General features: G+C 53.1%; 1 protein-coding gene across 1 annotated transcript; it reads right to left on the bottom strand.

The window, feature by feature from the left end:
* Positions 1 to 5,057: 5,057 nt before the first annotated feature.
* Positions 5,058 to 15,880, bottom strand: cyp27b1 (cytochrome P450 family 27 subfamily B member 1). Its single transcript, XM_088912418.1, has 9 exons — positions 15,456 to 15,880; positions 12,025 to 12,215; positions 9,909 to 10,105; positions 9,140 to 9,340; positions 8,871 to 9,034; positions 8,201 to 8,367; positions 7,447 to 7,528; positions 6,682 to 6,879; positions 5,058 to 6,400 (listed from the first exon to the last, which is right to left on the bottom strand). The coding sequence occupies exons 1-9, from the start codon at positions 15,654 to 15,656 to the stop codon at positions 6,287 to 6,289; spliced, it is 1,515 nt and encodes a 504-aa protein (XP_088768544.1). The 5' UTR covers positions 15,657 to 15,880; the 3' UTR covers positions 5,058 to 6,286.
* Between the last annotated feature and the right edge of the window lie 380 nt (positions 15,881 to 16,260).

Genomic DNA, 16,260 nt, shown 5'->3' with positions numbered 1-16,260 from the left:
TACGCAAGCCAGGCAGGAGTGAGGCGTCTGGCGGGTGAACGTAAAGAAGGCGACAGGTCCGGACAGTGTTCCCGGACGGGTCCTTCCGTCCTGTGCCGACCAGTTGGCCACGGTTTTTACAGATATTTTTTAATATTTCACTTCCCGTGAAATATTTAATCTTCCGTTCCCGTGTGTTTCAAGAAAACCACCATTAAACCAGGGCCAAAGAAAAATACTGCGACCTATTATAATGATTACAGAGCAGTAGCGCTCACATCGGCCGTAATGAAATGCTTGGAAAGGCTGGTCATGAGGCACAGTAACACTATGGTACCCGAGTGCGTAGGCCCCCTGCAGTTTGCATACCGGCGTAACAGGCCCGCTGGCGACGCTGTTTCCCTGGCTCTTCACACTGCCCTGGCTCGTTCGGGTGATAAAGACACACGTCAGAACGCTATTCATTGATTCCAGCTGTGCCTTTAAATCTGTAGTTCCATCCAGACTAGACAGGAAGCTTAATGTCCTGGGTAACAGCCCCTCTCTATGCAGCTGGATTATGTGGGCGTAGGTGGCTCTGTGGCTAAGGACCTGCGCCTGTGGCTGAAGGTTGCCGGTTTGTATCCTGCGGAGGCTACTCTGTTGGGCCCCTGAGCAAGGCCCTTAACCCCAACTGCTCCAGGGGTGCTGTACAATGGCTGACCCTGTGCCGTGACCCCACGCTTCTCTCTCCCTGTCTGTGTGTCTCATGAAGACCAAGCTGGGGTATGTAAAAAGACAAATTCCTAATACAAGAAATTGTATATGGCCAATGAAGTGATCTATCTTATCTATGGGTTTCCTGACTGGCAGCCCTCAGACTGTGAGGGTCGATGGAAAGCTTTCTTCTTCGCTGACCATCAATATAGGAGCTGGGTGCTTAGCCCCAAGCTGTTCTCCTTGCCTACCCACCATTGCGTGGCCAGACACGGCTCCAACTCCATCTACGAGTGCCTTGACAATCACCTCTCCCCCAGCGCCATCAAAACCAAAGAGCTGCTCATCGATTCTAGAAAGCAGGGTGGGGACCACACCCCTATTCACGTCAGTGGGGTGGCTGTAGAGATTCAAGTCCCTGGGTGCCTTCATTACTAGTGATTAAACGTGGTCCCAGCATGTAACTGGAGCTACAACAGCGCCCTTACTTCCTCAGACAGGTGAAAAAAATGTGCCTATCTCTAGCTGTCCCTACTACATTTTACAGGTGTGCTGCTGAGAGTGTGCTCAAGTGTGGCATTACTGTGTGGCCTGGCAGCAGCATGTTGTCTGATCACAGGGGGTGATCAGGTCAACCCAGTCCATCACCGGGGTACAGCTCCCCTCTACTGTGGACATTTCTACAACTGGCTGTCTCAGGAAGGCTGGAAGAATCGCTAAGGAGAACAATCACCCTGGTTACTCATCTTTCTCCCCCCTTCCCTCTGGTAAGCCTTACAGGAGCATAAAGGGATGAACCTCCAGATTCAGAGACAGTGTCTTCCCACAGGCTGGCAGATTACTGAACTCTTCCCCTGGCTCTGGCTCACACTGATGTGTTTTTTCCCCTCTCACACTGCTTGTGCTGACTTGCTGTTTTAAAGTTGTGTGTTATTTAAGCTGTGGTTGCTGCTGCTGCTGCTGTTCTGTGTTTGTGTTTTGGTGATCCCTCAATGTCTTTGCGTCGGGGCCTACATGTAATTAAGCATTTCACTGCACGTGCGCAAACGACAGACTGAACTGACACTAACCTGCAGGAGCTGCACAGAACGGAGCTATGCTTCCATGGTGCTGAAGCCGACACCCTGGTATCTTCAACACAGGGTTGGGCAAGATCCTCCAATCAACTAACTACCAGCAACACAATGAGCTATATAGGCCAAATGACCTCCTCCCAGTTGGACTCCCTCTCATTTCCAGTTAAAGCTGCTCTCTTACGTTATAGGTAGGGGTATCTAGGCTAGGTATCGGCTCAGGTGAGCGTGTGCTGTATCGTTTCACATGTTGTGCTTTTAGGGCTGGACAGAGGTCAGTCCACCAGCTAGCTCAGGGTCCAGTCGGGCTCTGAGGGCCCCAGGGGTCCTGCAGGAGTGAACTCTGACCCCGCGCGTGCCATGTGCAGGCTGGTGGAGTCCTGGAAGGGGGAGCTGGTCCGGGGGAGTTTCCTGGAACAGCCCTGTCCTGCCCGGAGCGGGACTTGGGACCGGGATTCTGGGTAGCGGGGCTCGGCTGGACAGGGGGGCAGCGCGGGGAAGGGGGGGGGGGGTCGGCCAGCTCTGCTGACTCAGCACGGGACGCGCTGGCCCGGCTCCAGCTCGGCGGCCGTGACACGCCCCGCAGCGACCGCTGGACGCTGGACCGCCCTGTTCCACTTGGCCTCGATCCCGGGCCAGACCCCTCCGCCTTCGCCTCCCCCTGCCGCGTGGACCCGGGGCCAAGGCTGTACACAGAACAGCACGCCGCTCCCTGCCCTGGTCCCTGAGGAAAACAGCACCCAGCGAGGCCAGCCTGGGCCAGGCGGGGTCAGGCCTGGGTCTACACAGCTGCAGTGCTCAAAACCAACAATACTCCCGTGTCAAACACATTCGTACAGGTGAACAGGACCAGCCGGCCACTGCTTCCGCTGCCTGCAACATTCTTTCTCACCAGGAGCCTCTGAGCCTGATGAAAAAGACAGAGGGGTCTTCTTGACCCGTCGATTACGTCTTCTGGACAGCGTGGGGCAGCATTTAAAAAGGCAAACCCACGTCAGGACAGACAGTGCTGAAGTGTAGGATTTAGAGAGATGTATAACACACTATCGAGGGCTGATTTCGAGTGCTGTGTACGGCGCTGGTCACCACACGCTAGACAAGACACTGCGGCTCTGGAGTCCGTGCAGAGAAGAGCAACCAGGTACACAGGCTGAAGGAGCTGAACCTTTTTAGTCTTGAACAGAGAAGATTGCAAGAGGAGGCGGTTCAAGTTTTCGCAGTCCTCAAGGGCACTGACCATCCTCAAACCTGAGGACACAAGTGGAAAGTGCACAAGTGCGTTTAGAAAAGTGCAAAGGGGGAAGAGCATTGAACATTTAAAGCAGGAGACACGTCTTTATGTGAAGGGCTGTGGGAGTGTGGAACAAGCTACTCAGCGATGTTTATGAAGATGACACTCTGACTGTTTTTTTCGAGAAATGGGTGGATTTTGGGGCCAATTAACTAACTATCAAACGGGCTACGAGGGCCAAACAGTCTTGTCCCATTTGTATCTGATCAGCTGATCAGGTGGGCTATCACCTGGGAGGTCATGAGTAATCACTTGGCCCAATCCGGCACCTGCATTGTCCAGCTCTGGCTCTGCGCTGTCGACCTGCACGCTGTTGGCCCAACTTTCCTGCTTCAGCCACACAGGAGCACCACAGCGTGGATCTGGGCCCTGTATTGAAAGCACAGTGAACTTACATTGATGGACTTTCATGTCCAACCCTGCAGATCCGTCTGGCATCATGCTCTCTGGCTCAGAACAGCTCTGCGTTAATATTAACCAGAGACTCCAGGGGCGTCTGAACTGGGATGCCCTCCTTTCTAGTAGTTAAGGGAACTTTCCAAGAGCTGCTCAATGCCACACGCCACTGCGCTCCGACATCTACACAACACTTACAGGTTGCGGGAGCCTGCAGCAGAGACTCCTGGGAGTGATCCAGTGAGGAATTATGGGCCGAATCCCACTGGTAGCTGGAAGGCTGTGCTCACTCACATCAGAGCCTTCATGTTCAAGAACTAGACAGTTCACGGACCTTTTCGCCGGAGCAGTGCAGACTTCACCCACCTTCAGCTCATACCTCTGACTTTACATAATTTCTGGCACGCGGCTTCGCGGGCAGACCTTGGTCCCAGCGTGGACTTGTTTTCAGAGCGCAGGCTGGCAGGGTACAGTAAACAGGTACCGGTGCCAAGCTCTGAGGCATGCTGTCCACCCTGCCCTCTACCCCAGCTGGCAGTGCTGCCCTTCTCTCTTACTAGGTGGCAACAGAAAAGCACAGGGAGCATCATGCTCATTTAATCCTGTGCTACAGTTGCACAGCACTCCACACTCAGACTGTGTCTCCAGTGATGAAAGCTGTGTGTGTGTGTGTGTGTGTGTGTGTGTGTGTGTGTGGAGTCAGTATGGTGTGTGTGGAGTCAGTGTGGTGTGTGTGTGGAGTCAGTATAGCGTGTGTGTGTGGAGTCAGTGTTTTGTGTGTGTGTGGAGTCAGTGTGGTGTGTGTGTGTGGAGTCAGATGGTGTGTGTGTGTGGAGTCAGTGTGGTGTGTGTGTGTGGAGTCAGATGGTGTGTGTGTGGAATCAGGGCAGTGTGTGTGTGTGTAGGGGGAGTCAGGTCAGTGTGTGTGTGTGTGTGTGGAGTCAGAGCAGTGTGTGGGGGGGGAGTCAGGTCAGTGTGCGTGTACAGTATGTGGGGGGAATCAGGTCAGTGTGTGTGGAGTCAGGGCAGCGTGTGTGTGTGTGTGTGTGTGTGTGTGTGTGTGTGTGTGTCTGTGTGGAGTCAGGGGAGCGTGTGTGACTGGGCCAGTGAGAGAGTCTGAACAGCTGACTCAGCACTGAAGGGCTCTCAGTTGGTGGCTGGCAGGGTGGGGCTGGGCTGGCCAGCTCAGGTCCTGGCACGTGGGGAGACCAGAGTGATGACAGCGCAGTTCCCTCTCCGGGTCAGACCTGCTGCTGGCTCGTGCAGAGCCGCCTCCTGGACCCGCATCCCACTGACCCCCGGGACAGGCGGCCGGCCGACAAGCCGGAAGAAATCAGGGATGCAAGGCTGAGGCTCCACAGAGGAACATATTCACCATTGTTGTTACACTTGGTTTCAAGCAGGTCACTGACATCAGGATCTCAGCCATGTGTTTCAGACAAAACAGCCTTGACCCCAGCAGGTATCAGGTGACCACAGGCCAGAGGGACGCTGTCAAACTGCGCAGGACTTTAAAAAGCCCCCGTTTCCAGTATTACACTAAAGTGAGTACTGTGGCTCTGCCAAAAACAATGAGGTATAATAAATAAAGAACTGTATATTTTAATTAATATTGTCTTATTGCTAGTATCAAGAGAACAAACGGACAAAGTCTCACATTAAGAAAAAATGTATATGTAACAAAATAAAATCATCTGTCCTAGTTGTACATACTGAGGTCACTTGGTCTGATAACATAGATAAGCAGCATCAAATCGCAGCAGCTGTAGTTTTTACACGTAAAGAGTTTGAATGGAAACTCCAAAACCCTTAATTGTGCTCAGTCGCTTCTTAATTAGATTACAGCTCCTTGAAAATTGCACATTTTAAGGTACTTGTTGAATCTCATATACAGTAGGTACACACACAGCTCCATCGGTCTCATTTCTGACATCAACAAAGAAGCTTTAATTAAGCAAAAGGTTTTTTTTTTCTTAATTAAAAAAGGAAGCTCAAGTTGAACGCAAACCACATGAGAAGGTGGGGTCCCCAGCAGCAGGACTGGGGACCGCAAGTTCAAGTCTGCTGCAGCCTGACAGGCGCCGCTGTCTCTCCAGGACCTCTGTCCAACCCTCTGCTCTTCATGTGTTAAAAGTCAAGCAAGTCGAGCTCCAGTTTCCTCTGTGATTACAGGCAGGACTAGTGCTGAGGCCCCCACAGCAGCAGAGTCGGCAGAGAGACTGGGCCACCACCTTCAACAAACAGCGCCCCACGTGCCTGACCGCCACTAACGCCACAGAGCGTTGGTAGATTCGCACTCAGCGCAGAGCTTTCTGGGCCATCGCCCTGAAATTCTTTATTACAAGCGAGGCTCAGTGGTGAAAAAAAGTCACGCCCGCGGTTTTGGCCCTGGATCGACAGCGAGGGAGCTCAGGGACCTCAGCTCTGCTGTCCGAGACCTGAAGTGCAGCTCCTGTCTAGTAGGCAGATGGTCAGCTCCTGCCTAAAGGTCAGGTGGTCAGGTGGTCAGCTCCTGTCAGCTTGTCTGGCGGGCAGGGGTCAGCTCACACCTAGTTGTCAGGTGGTCAGCTCCTGTCTATTGGTCAGGTGGTCAGCTCCTGCCTAGCGGTCATGTAGTCAAGTTCTCAGCTGGTGCCTAGTGGTCAGGCGGTCAGCTTCTGCCTAGTGGTCAGGTAGTCAGGCGGTCAGCTCCTGTCTAGCAGTCAGGCCCTATTGCACTCTGACCCCTCAGGTGAGCCCCGTCCTCGTGGGGCCCTCAGATCCTGGGGCTCGGGTTCCGTCCTGCCCCCCAGTTCAGGTGGGGAATCCTGGGTCTTCCTCGGCTCTGCCGCGGCCCTTAACCCCGGCGCCCTCATCTCTCGATGAACTGCAGGCTGATGTGGCTCTGTGGCACAAGCAGGGTTCTGGTCATGGGCCGGACCTCACCGCCCTCTGGGTCAGGCTTCACCTCGAACCGGGTCAGAATCTGAGGGGAGGGGAGAGGAGAAGCGAGACCTGTCACCACTGGTGAGGCTTAGTAAGGAGCTTGGGGAAAAGCAACTTTAAAAAGTCAGCAGTTACAATGATCACTGTAGTCTGTGTATAGTTACTATTTAAGGCGATTACCTCTTAAGCACTATTTTCTTAGTAATTTTAACAAAATAACCCCTTGCAGATGCAACCTGGACCTATTACACAGTAAGAGAGCCCTGGTCCCTGGCCAGCTCAGTAGCGCCCCCTGCAGGGCGGCGCAGGACTGACTCTCACCCGTGCCAGCGCCAGGTACAGCTCCAGCTCCGCGATGCGGCGCCCGATGCAGCTGCGCTTGCCCACGCCGAAGGGGACGGACGCGTAGGGGTGGTGACCCTCCTCGCGGCTCAGCCAGCGCTCGGGCCAGAACCGGGCCGGGCTGGAGAAGAACCGCGGGTCGCGCGATGTGGCGAAGTGGCACAGAGTGATGAGGGTCTGGGGGGGGGGAGAGAGGAAAGGTCATCAGGGGTCTCGTCAGAGAGAGAGCCGCTCACACACACTGCAAGAGAGGCACTGTCACACCGCACGGAAGTCATCCTAACACTCAGGAACACAGGATCCGGCCCACGAGAGGAACCATCCGGCCCGTCTGGCCTGTTTGGTAGTTAACCGAACCCAGGATCTTATCCTGAAGTTTCTTTAAAGAAGCCATATCAGCTCCAGCAACATGGCCGGAAGATTGTTCCACACTCCCACCACTCTTTGTGTAAAGGGGTGCCTCCTGTTTGCAGGTACAAAAGGACATTCCCTGTAGTTTCTACTTGTGCCCTCCAGCTGGACTCTCACTGTCCGTGCTGAAGAAGTCTACTGGCTTTGACTTTGTTGATGCCTTTGAGGATTTTGACTTTGTGTTTGAAGCGCTTTGAGAAGCCATTTCTAAAGGAGAATTATAAGGTAAATATTACTTAATATTATTTATATCGCATTCCCTCATTGGTCTTCACTGTTCAAGGCTGCAAGGTCTGCTTGCACACTGGGGGAAGGGAGGGATCGGCTGCTCACCTTCTTCGGGATGAGGTATCCTCCCACCTGGATGTCTCGGTCTGCGATGACCCTGGCGTTGGCAGGAATCACTGGGTACAGCCTGGAACCGAGAGGGGGTGTGAACGGGGCAGCGGCAGAGAGAACGAGGGAACGAGACTCAGAGAGAGAGTTGGCTGCCCAGAGAGGACAGGCTGTGCTCCCACTGCCAGCAGGGAGAAACAGAGACAGAGGTGCACATCCTACTGCACTGTGACAGATACTCTGGGATTAGACAAACATTCTCCCTTAAATTCAGAAATCTAATCCCAGAGTTCCCACACCTGCCAGAGTCAGAACAGCTCCCAATCCTACTGGGAGAGGGAGGAGGGAACTCAGTTGAACTGACAGCCCAGTATGTGATCTCCTGTCACAGCCTGAGGAACAGTGAGTCTGTCTCCCAATAATGCTCCATCTGTTTACAGTATATGTCAATATTTGATGATATGTCTTTGTTGTAAATGCCTGTAATATGTCTGTAGATTTCAGTTTACTTTTATTTTTGTTTTGTTTCATGTTAATTTTATTATTTTTATTTGCAACACTGATTGTACCCATCGGTCATGCTAATAAAGCACCTTGACTTGAATTGAAATTGATAGAACAAGAGAGAGAATGAGGGAATGAGACTTGGAGAGAGAGAGAGAACGAGGGAGCCGATGGAACGAGACTCGGAGAGAGAGAACGAGGGAACGAGACTCGGACAGAGAGAGAAAGGCGCAGGTCAGTGCCTCACCTGAGTACCTCCTTCACCACGGCTTTCATCAGAGGCATCCGGGCCACGTCCACAGCCCCTGGCACCTCCCGGCCACCCAGGACCCCCTCCACCTCCCTCCTCAGAGCACTCTGCACCTCGGGGTGACGAGACAGCTCGTACAGAGCCCAGGACAGCGTGCTTGAGATCTGAGGCCACAGAGACATGGGGAGGTTAATCCAGTTTCTCTGGACAGTACTGGACACTCAGTCCTCTGGGGTGTTAATCCAGTTTCTCTGGACAGTACTGGACACTCAGTCCTCTGGGGTGTTAATCCAGTTTCTCTGGACAGTACTGGACACTCTGACCTCTGGGATAGGGGTATTATTCCAGGTGTTCTGGACAGTACTGGACACTCTGACCTCTGGGATAGGGCTATTATTCCAGGTGTTCTGGACAGTATTAGACACTCTGACCTCTGGGATAGGGGTGTTAATTCAGGAGTTCTGGACAGTACTGGACACTCTGACCTCTGGGATAGGGGTGTTAATTCAGGAGTTCTGGACAGTACTGGACACTCTGACCTCTGGGATAGGGGTGTTAATTCAGGAGTTCTGGACAGTACTGGACACTCTGACCTCTGGGATGGGGTACTATTCCAGGTGTTCTGGAAGGGCGCTCTGGTGCCCCAGGAGGGGTGGGCAGTGCTCACCGTGTCCACTCCGGCCAGCAGCAGCTCGGTCACGTTGCCGTACACCTGCTTCATGGGGATGCCCTGCTGGGACAGGTAGTAGGTCAGGTATCGGCCCTCCAGAGTCTCGCCCCGCGCCACGCGGGCCGCCTCCTCCGCCAGCCGCTGGTCAATGTGCCCCTTCGCTGAGAGAGAGATAGAGAGAGAGGGGGTGGGCATCAGTACCTGCGCCACGAGCAGCCACGTGCGCCAAGACTGGACCGGGCCCGGGCCTGGCCATCTCTACTCACCGAATTCAAACATGTAGTCCCAGCACTGGCAGAAGGTGCGCCAGGGCTTGGGGAAGAGGCGGTGCAGCCAGCGTGGCATCGCCATGGTGAGCAGCGTCATGACGAACATGGTGTTGATGGCCTGGATGAAGCGCTCCGTCTCCGGGGGAACCTGGGGCTCCAGGCAGCCGATCCGCGACTCGAACAGCACCGAGGAGATGCCTGCGGAGGAACGTCAGCTCCTGAGCCATCGGCACATTCCGGCAGGGTGGGGCCGGGCAGGACGGCTTGTCTAATGGGCCAGCAGTGACTTACTCGGCCGGCTGAAATAATTCGGGATCAGCTGGGACTGGAGCTCTGGGAACGGGGTGGGATCAGTTCTCAGTGCAGCCGGAGGGGGCAGGTCAGGACGCACCCCTCTCTGAACCCTGCACTACAGACACTCCTCGTGCCTGTGACCCCTACTGAGGGGGATCTGCAGGGCAGGAGCCTCTGGCGGGGCTGAAGGAGCCAGTGCCAAGCAGGCCTGTAGAGCAGGAGAACGTCTCTCGCACACTTTCAGTGCTGGTGGGCTTTGTGGTGGACTATTTCCATGTGCTTTGCGATCCTCAGCAGCACTGACACTTGACTGTGCTGTGCCAGGCCTCCCTCTTTAGTCACATGATGCAGGCCCAGTAAAAGATGCACCCCCCCTTGCTCACAGCTCTCGGAAGATACTGTTCCCTTTTAAAAAAAGTGTAGCTCTTCACACCCCCTACCACGTGGTGCCCCATTTTATACCGGTGCTCACCCTCTAGCCCGAAGCGGTAGAACTCGCTGGCGACATCCTTGACGACGCCCTGGGCGTTCTGCCGGCGGCTGAACTGCAGCTTGGCGATGAGGTCCGTCACCACGCCGTTCAGCGTGTCGCCGTACGCCTCCACCGCGCGCGGGCGCAGCATGTGCTTGCCCAGCAGGCTGCGGATCGCCTGCCACTCCTCCCCCTCCCTGTGCGGGCAGACGGACAGAGGGTCAGGGGTCAGGGGTCAAAGTGAGCAGAATGTAAAAGCAGCTGCCAGGGAGTCTGAGCTCCAGTCCCCCATGTGCCTCTGGTTTTTAGTCCTCAGGAGCATAACTAAACTAATTAAGCGTTTGAATGGGACCAATTAGCCCTCTTCCCAGGAGTGAAGGAGCTGGTGTTAGGAGACTGAGAGGTCCCCCTTGCCTGTGGCTGTGGAAGACGGGGCATGTTATTGGTTAACGGGCTACTCAGGAAAGGGAAAAGGGGAACAGGTGCGTTTGGAGGCGAAAACTGCCTAAAAGTACAACCCAGCTGTGCTGCTGAAACCCATTCTTTGGGATCCTTGCGGACACAGCTGGGGGTTCGGCAGTCGATGTGCTACTGAGCAACTAAAACAAGCATGTCGCTCTGATGCTCTTCAGTACCAACACAACTACGAGAGAATGGCCCAGAGTGCATCCCGGCACCCGACGGGTTTACCGCCTTCCTGCGCCTTCACTTCCTGCGGCTTGACCTCCCCTCACCCCCCCACCAGGCCTCGGCCGTGTCAAACACCACGCGTGAGGAAAAGACTGAGTGACGTAGGCTCCGCGGAGCGGCTCCGCCACCGCAGTCCTGACTCACGTCCTGTGCACTGCTTGGCCAACCCCCCCAGGCAGAGAGTGGCTCTGCTGAGTCACCACCCTGCTCTCTCTTACTCATCTCGTTCCCTCTTCGCCATCATGACTTTCTCTTCCTTCTCCGCTGCTGTTGTGAAAATCCTACCCAGAATCAGAGGAAATCACCTATTTTCTGAAGGCAGATTACTGTAACGGACAGGAAAGGCAGAGGCGCTGGCGTAATCAGATTGGGACAGCAGCATTGCCACCCAGTAGCCTGATCTCGTCATCAGAAGCTCAACAGGGCTGGTCCTGGTCAGCACTGGGATGGGAGACGCAGCATGTAATGTAAATATGTGTATTTATTGTCTGTATACACACCAGGTGGCTGTTACAGTGGATGACAGTATATTACATCATCATGCGGATGTGAGGTGTGTAGGCTGCTGATGTCATTGTCACGAATCATGATGTCATGAAGCTGAACTGCCAGTCCTGCACACACGGCCTCTCACACACACCCTGTGCATGCTCACACTGCGCACACAGCCTCTCACATCCTGCACAAACTCACACTGCACATGCACCCTGGACACACTCATACTGCACATGCACCCTGCTCACACTCACACTGCACATACAGCCTCTCACACCCTGTTCACACTCACACTGCACATGCACCCTGCTCACACTCCCATCCCAGTGCAACCCAGGTTGCTACTGTTAGTGGTGTTGGGGTACCAGTAGGGGGTGCTCTTCTCCCTGGACCAAAGTTTCCAAACCACAAAGGACACTGGGCTGTGGGTTTAAACTGAGGCCCTGACCGTTCAGCCAGTAAAGATCCCAGGGCTGTTTGGTTTGGCTGAATCTCACTCCAGTGCACTCTGGCACAGCTGCAATTCTGCATTGGAATAGGTGGGTCCAGTCCTACGTATAAAAGACTTTGGAGTCCTTTAGGATTAAAACTGCTATGTATCTTAATAAGATAGATAGATCGATCAGGTGGGTAGCTGCGTCAGCATGCGTAGGCTGCAAAGGAACAAGTAATAGGTTTATTCCATGCTGAAGAAGGCTCCACGGCCGAAACGTTGTGTTTTCTTTCTTCTTTTTATCAGCATGGAATAAACCTATTACTTGTTCCTAGATAGATACTTTATTGTATCTTATTATTAATAAGATACATATAATAATATTATTATTATTGTACCTTATTATTAATTATTTCCTGCCGGCGCTCAGGAGAGCAGAGGACAGAATCTGAGAGAGTGAGCAGGGGGCGAGCAAGTGAGTGGGGGGGTCGGACTCACGCAGTCAGCAGTCCGTAGGCGTGTCCGCGCAGCTGTCTGTAGTCCTTCCAGGAAGAGAGGTCGGACCGGATCGGGTGCTGCCCCTCCTGCCGCAGGACCTGTTCGATCAGCGCGGGCTCGGCCACGTGGACCGTCAGGATCGGCCCGAAACTGGCCTTCCACACGGGACCGTAGCGAGCGCGGCCTTCCACCTGCAGCCAGAGGAGTTACTGATCAGCCCTCCAAAAAACACAAACTGAGGAAGACAAACAACTGTCCGGCAGCCCACGCTGCAGAGCGCGCGCGGTCACTCAGCTCTGAACAACAAACACTCCATCTGGCTGACAACCTGCACCCTGAAGCAGGACAGGACACTCCATCCAGCAGCAGGAGCGACTGCTGGGACTGACTGGATCGACACACAAGCGCTTTGTGGACCTTCAAAGCTCTGGGCAGAGTACACTGGCAATAATTAAGGATAACTAATAATTAGGGATAAGCTGGATCACAGACACAGTGAAAGCTGCTGGACTCGGCAAGATTCCTCAGTCCTCCTCTCCACTGGGCTGACACTCGGCTGGCACGTGCCCAGGGGGTGGCCTGTCCCTTGGCAGCAGGTGGGATCTGGTACGCAGCCCAGGAGCATCACCACAGCATGACTCACCCTGACCTGTTTTAACCATTTATTCGCTTGGGTGACGCCTTTATCACAGGCGACCTCGAAAAGGTTACAATTATCAAATCGCAGCATGTAATGTAAATATGTGTATTTATTGTCTGTATACACACCAGGTGGCTGTTACAGTGGATGACAGTATATTACATCATCATGCGGATGTGAGGTGTGTAGGCTGCTGATGTCATTGTCACAAATCATGATGTCATGAAGCTGAACTGCCAGTCCTGCACACACGGCCTCTCACACACACCCTGTGCATGCTCACACTGCGCACACAGCCTCTCACATCCTGCACAAACTCACACTGCACATGCAGCCTGCACACACTTATACTGCAAATGCACCCTGCTCACACTCACACTGCACATACTGTACAGCCTCTCACACCCTGTTCACACTCACACTGCACATGCACCCTGCTCACACTCACACTGTGCACACAGCCTCTCCCACACAGCACACACTCACACAGCGCACACACTCACACTGTGCACACACTCACACTGTGCACACAGCTTCTCACTCCCTGCGCACACACAATGCACATGCACCCTGCTCACACTCACACTATGCACACAGCCTCTCTTACCCTGCACACACTCACACAGCCCCTCACATCCTGCACACACTCACACTACGCACACAGCCTCTCTTATCCTGCACACAATCACACTGCACACACTCACACTGCACACACAGCCACTCACACCCTGCGCACACACAATGCACATGCACCCTGCTCACACTCACACTATGCACACAGCCTCTCTTACCCTGCACACACTCACACTACGCACACAGCCTCTCCCATCCTGCACACACTCACACTACGCACACAGCCTCTCACACCCTGCACACACTCACACTGCACACACAGCCTCTCTTACCCTGCACACACTCACACTGCACACACAGCCTCTCACACCCCGCACACACACACACTACGCACACAGCCTCTCACACCCCGCACACACACACACACTACGCACACAGCCTCTCACACCCCGCACACACACACACTACGCACACAGCCTCCTTTATTCAGTTGTAATTACACATACCACACTTTACAAGAGTCAAATAAGTTTTTCTACAAGCCCTACTAAGCCTGTAATTAAGAACTGGCATTACCTCTTGCTTTGGTGATGGATACTGTGTGAAAGTAAAGAGGTAATGAAATAGAATCATTTAATTATCCACCTCAACCATGTCACACACTGAAGCCCAGGTGAAATGCTGCTGTTGTAGAAAAGTGCATTGAATTCACAGGAATTGCAATGTAAAGCACATAGAGACAAATTCTAAATCATTATGCTGGTACTAGGAAAGGACTTAAAAATCATCTTTATCACGACTGTTAAAAACTTCAATGACATGAAGGTGCAGAATTGAGTTTTTTATCCCTGTCATAAACTAACCCCCATGTGAACAGGGCTGCAGACACCTGGCACACCTCAACACCTCCATCCCAGTGCACAGCAGCCAGGTTTCCCTTTATAATCCAATACCGCCTGTTTGACAACCAGGCTTTGCCATCCAGTACAGACTGTCTGACAACCAGGCATTATAAGCCAATACTGACTGTCTGATAACCAGGAATTATTGACTAACACAGACTACCGACTGACAACCAGGCATTGCATCCAATACCAACTGTCTGACAACTACACATTATTGACTAATATCAATTGTCTTACAACCGGGCATTATAAACCAATACTGATCGTCTGACAACCAGGCATTATTGCCTAATACCGACTACCAGCTGACAACCAGGCATTATAATCCAATACCGACTGTCTGACAACTACGCATTATTGACTAGTACCGACTATCTGACAACATGGCATTGTAATTCAATACCGACTGTCTGACAACTAGGCATTATTGACTAATACTGACTGTCTGACAACCAGGCATTGCAATCCATTACAGACTCTGGTACAAACAGGCATTATAATCCAATACTGACTGTCTGACAAACTGGCAAAATAATCCAACACCGACTGTCTAACAACCAGCCAATCTGCAGCAGAAGGTAGTAATGGTTTCTGGGCCATCCTGTATGATATTATCTATGACTTCACTAAGATGCAAACAACTATGACATATAACTTAGCTCTCAGAGATTCGTGTTCTATTGCACATTCACCAAAAACACTTCTCTGGTGGACCGTGGCTGCCAGCACCTGCGGAGGAGAGGGGTCCGTATGTTCTCAGCCTCTTACGGCAGGAGTGCCAGAGCCCACCCCCCTGCACAGGAGCGCTGCGGAGGGTCAGTCTCAAGGCCACGGCTTGTGTGGTGGACAGCGGTATTGATTCCTCTGAACAGCAGATTACCGCTGCTGTTGAGAAGGTTTGTTTGTCTGGTGGATTCTGGCTGTAACCTTTCAGATCTGGATTCTGAAAACCAGTATGTTTTTTTTTTCCTGCTGTTTTGGGAAATCCCTCTTAACTTATTCAGTATCGCTTACAATAAAACAGCCCAGATGTCTGAAATCGTGCGCGCATGTCTCTCAAATTATTTTTAATGTAGAATTCATATTTTGTAACACAACATCACCCCAGCCCAGCCAACAGGTAACACATAGATATATCATATTAGCTACTGTCCGTTCAAAAGAGTGCAAATTTGTTTTTCTGGCATCACTATAAAAAACTGCAAAAGAAAAACCCAAATAACAACATACATTGGACAGACGTTAAACACGAACTCGTCGAGTGTCATCGGGTTAGGTGTCCGTGACTGTGTCTGTGAGCGAACGGCTCTCACCTGCAGCTCGTGCAGCCGGGACAGACCCCCCCTGGCGAAGAGGTCCCACGCGAAGCTGAAGCCGGAGGGTCCCGGCATCTCTTGGAGGGTCTTGAGCGCCCGATCCTGCCTCGGCAGGGACACCCTGCTCTCCCACACGCTTTCCAGCCACCTCACCACCGGAGAGGCGCTCCGAGCAGTCCCTTTCAGAGCCTGTAGCATCTTCTTGGGCGGATGTCAGAAAACTTGGGAAGCTGTTCAAAACAGAATTCCTGTCCCCCCACTTCGGCTGCAGCTACTATTTATATTTCACCGGCACGCCGGTACTAGATCACGCCCCCTTCCACATTATTCATCAGGCCTACCCATCACAAGGTGCCGCCAGACACGCGGCAGCGGGACCTAGCCCGGGGGGGGCGGGGGACGTTTGGAAGGTGTGTCCAATCAGAACGCAGATGAGGAGCCCGTCCCCCCTCTCGGTGGGCGGGGCCTCGAGAGGGGGCGGGGCCAGCGAACAGCTGGAGGGACTGGGCGGCAGGGCTGGGGCGGGAGCCGTGTCGCGCTTAAAAACTTCAGGAACCTCTCACGTCATCCATCCTACCTGTACCCGCCCCTGAGAGCGAGAGCACACTCTCACCTGCTCACAGCGCAGGAGACGGGCTTTCGCTTTTAGGACCCTTTAGGACAGTATATTTAGGGACAGTGGGAGCCAGGTGTCAGAGGCAGTGCGAAGAGGATGAAGGCGCAGCGCGGTTAGGGTTCACCTGAAGTAACAGCCTCTTCCGAAACGACATTTTTAATCGCGCTGTTCCTGCTGGACTCAACT

This window comes from Atractosteus spatula, chromosome 1, assembly GCF_055471065.1.
Source record: "Atractosteus spatula isolate fAtrSpa1 chromosome 1, fAtrSpa1.hap1, whole genome shotgun sequence".
Classification (NCBI taxonomy): Eukaryota; Metazoa; Chordata; class Actinopteri; order Semionotiformes; family Lepisosteidae; genus Atractosteus; species Atractosteus spatula.
Note: the sequence above shows the minus strand (reverse complement) of the source record. Positions and strands in the feature narration are given on the sequence as shown.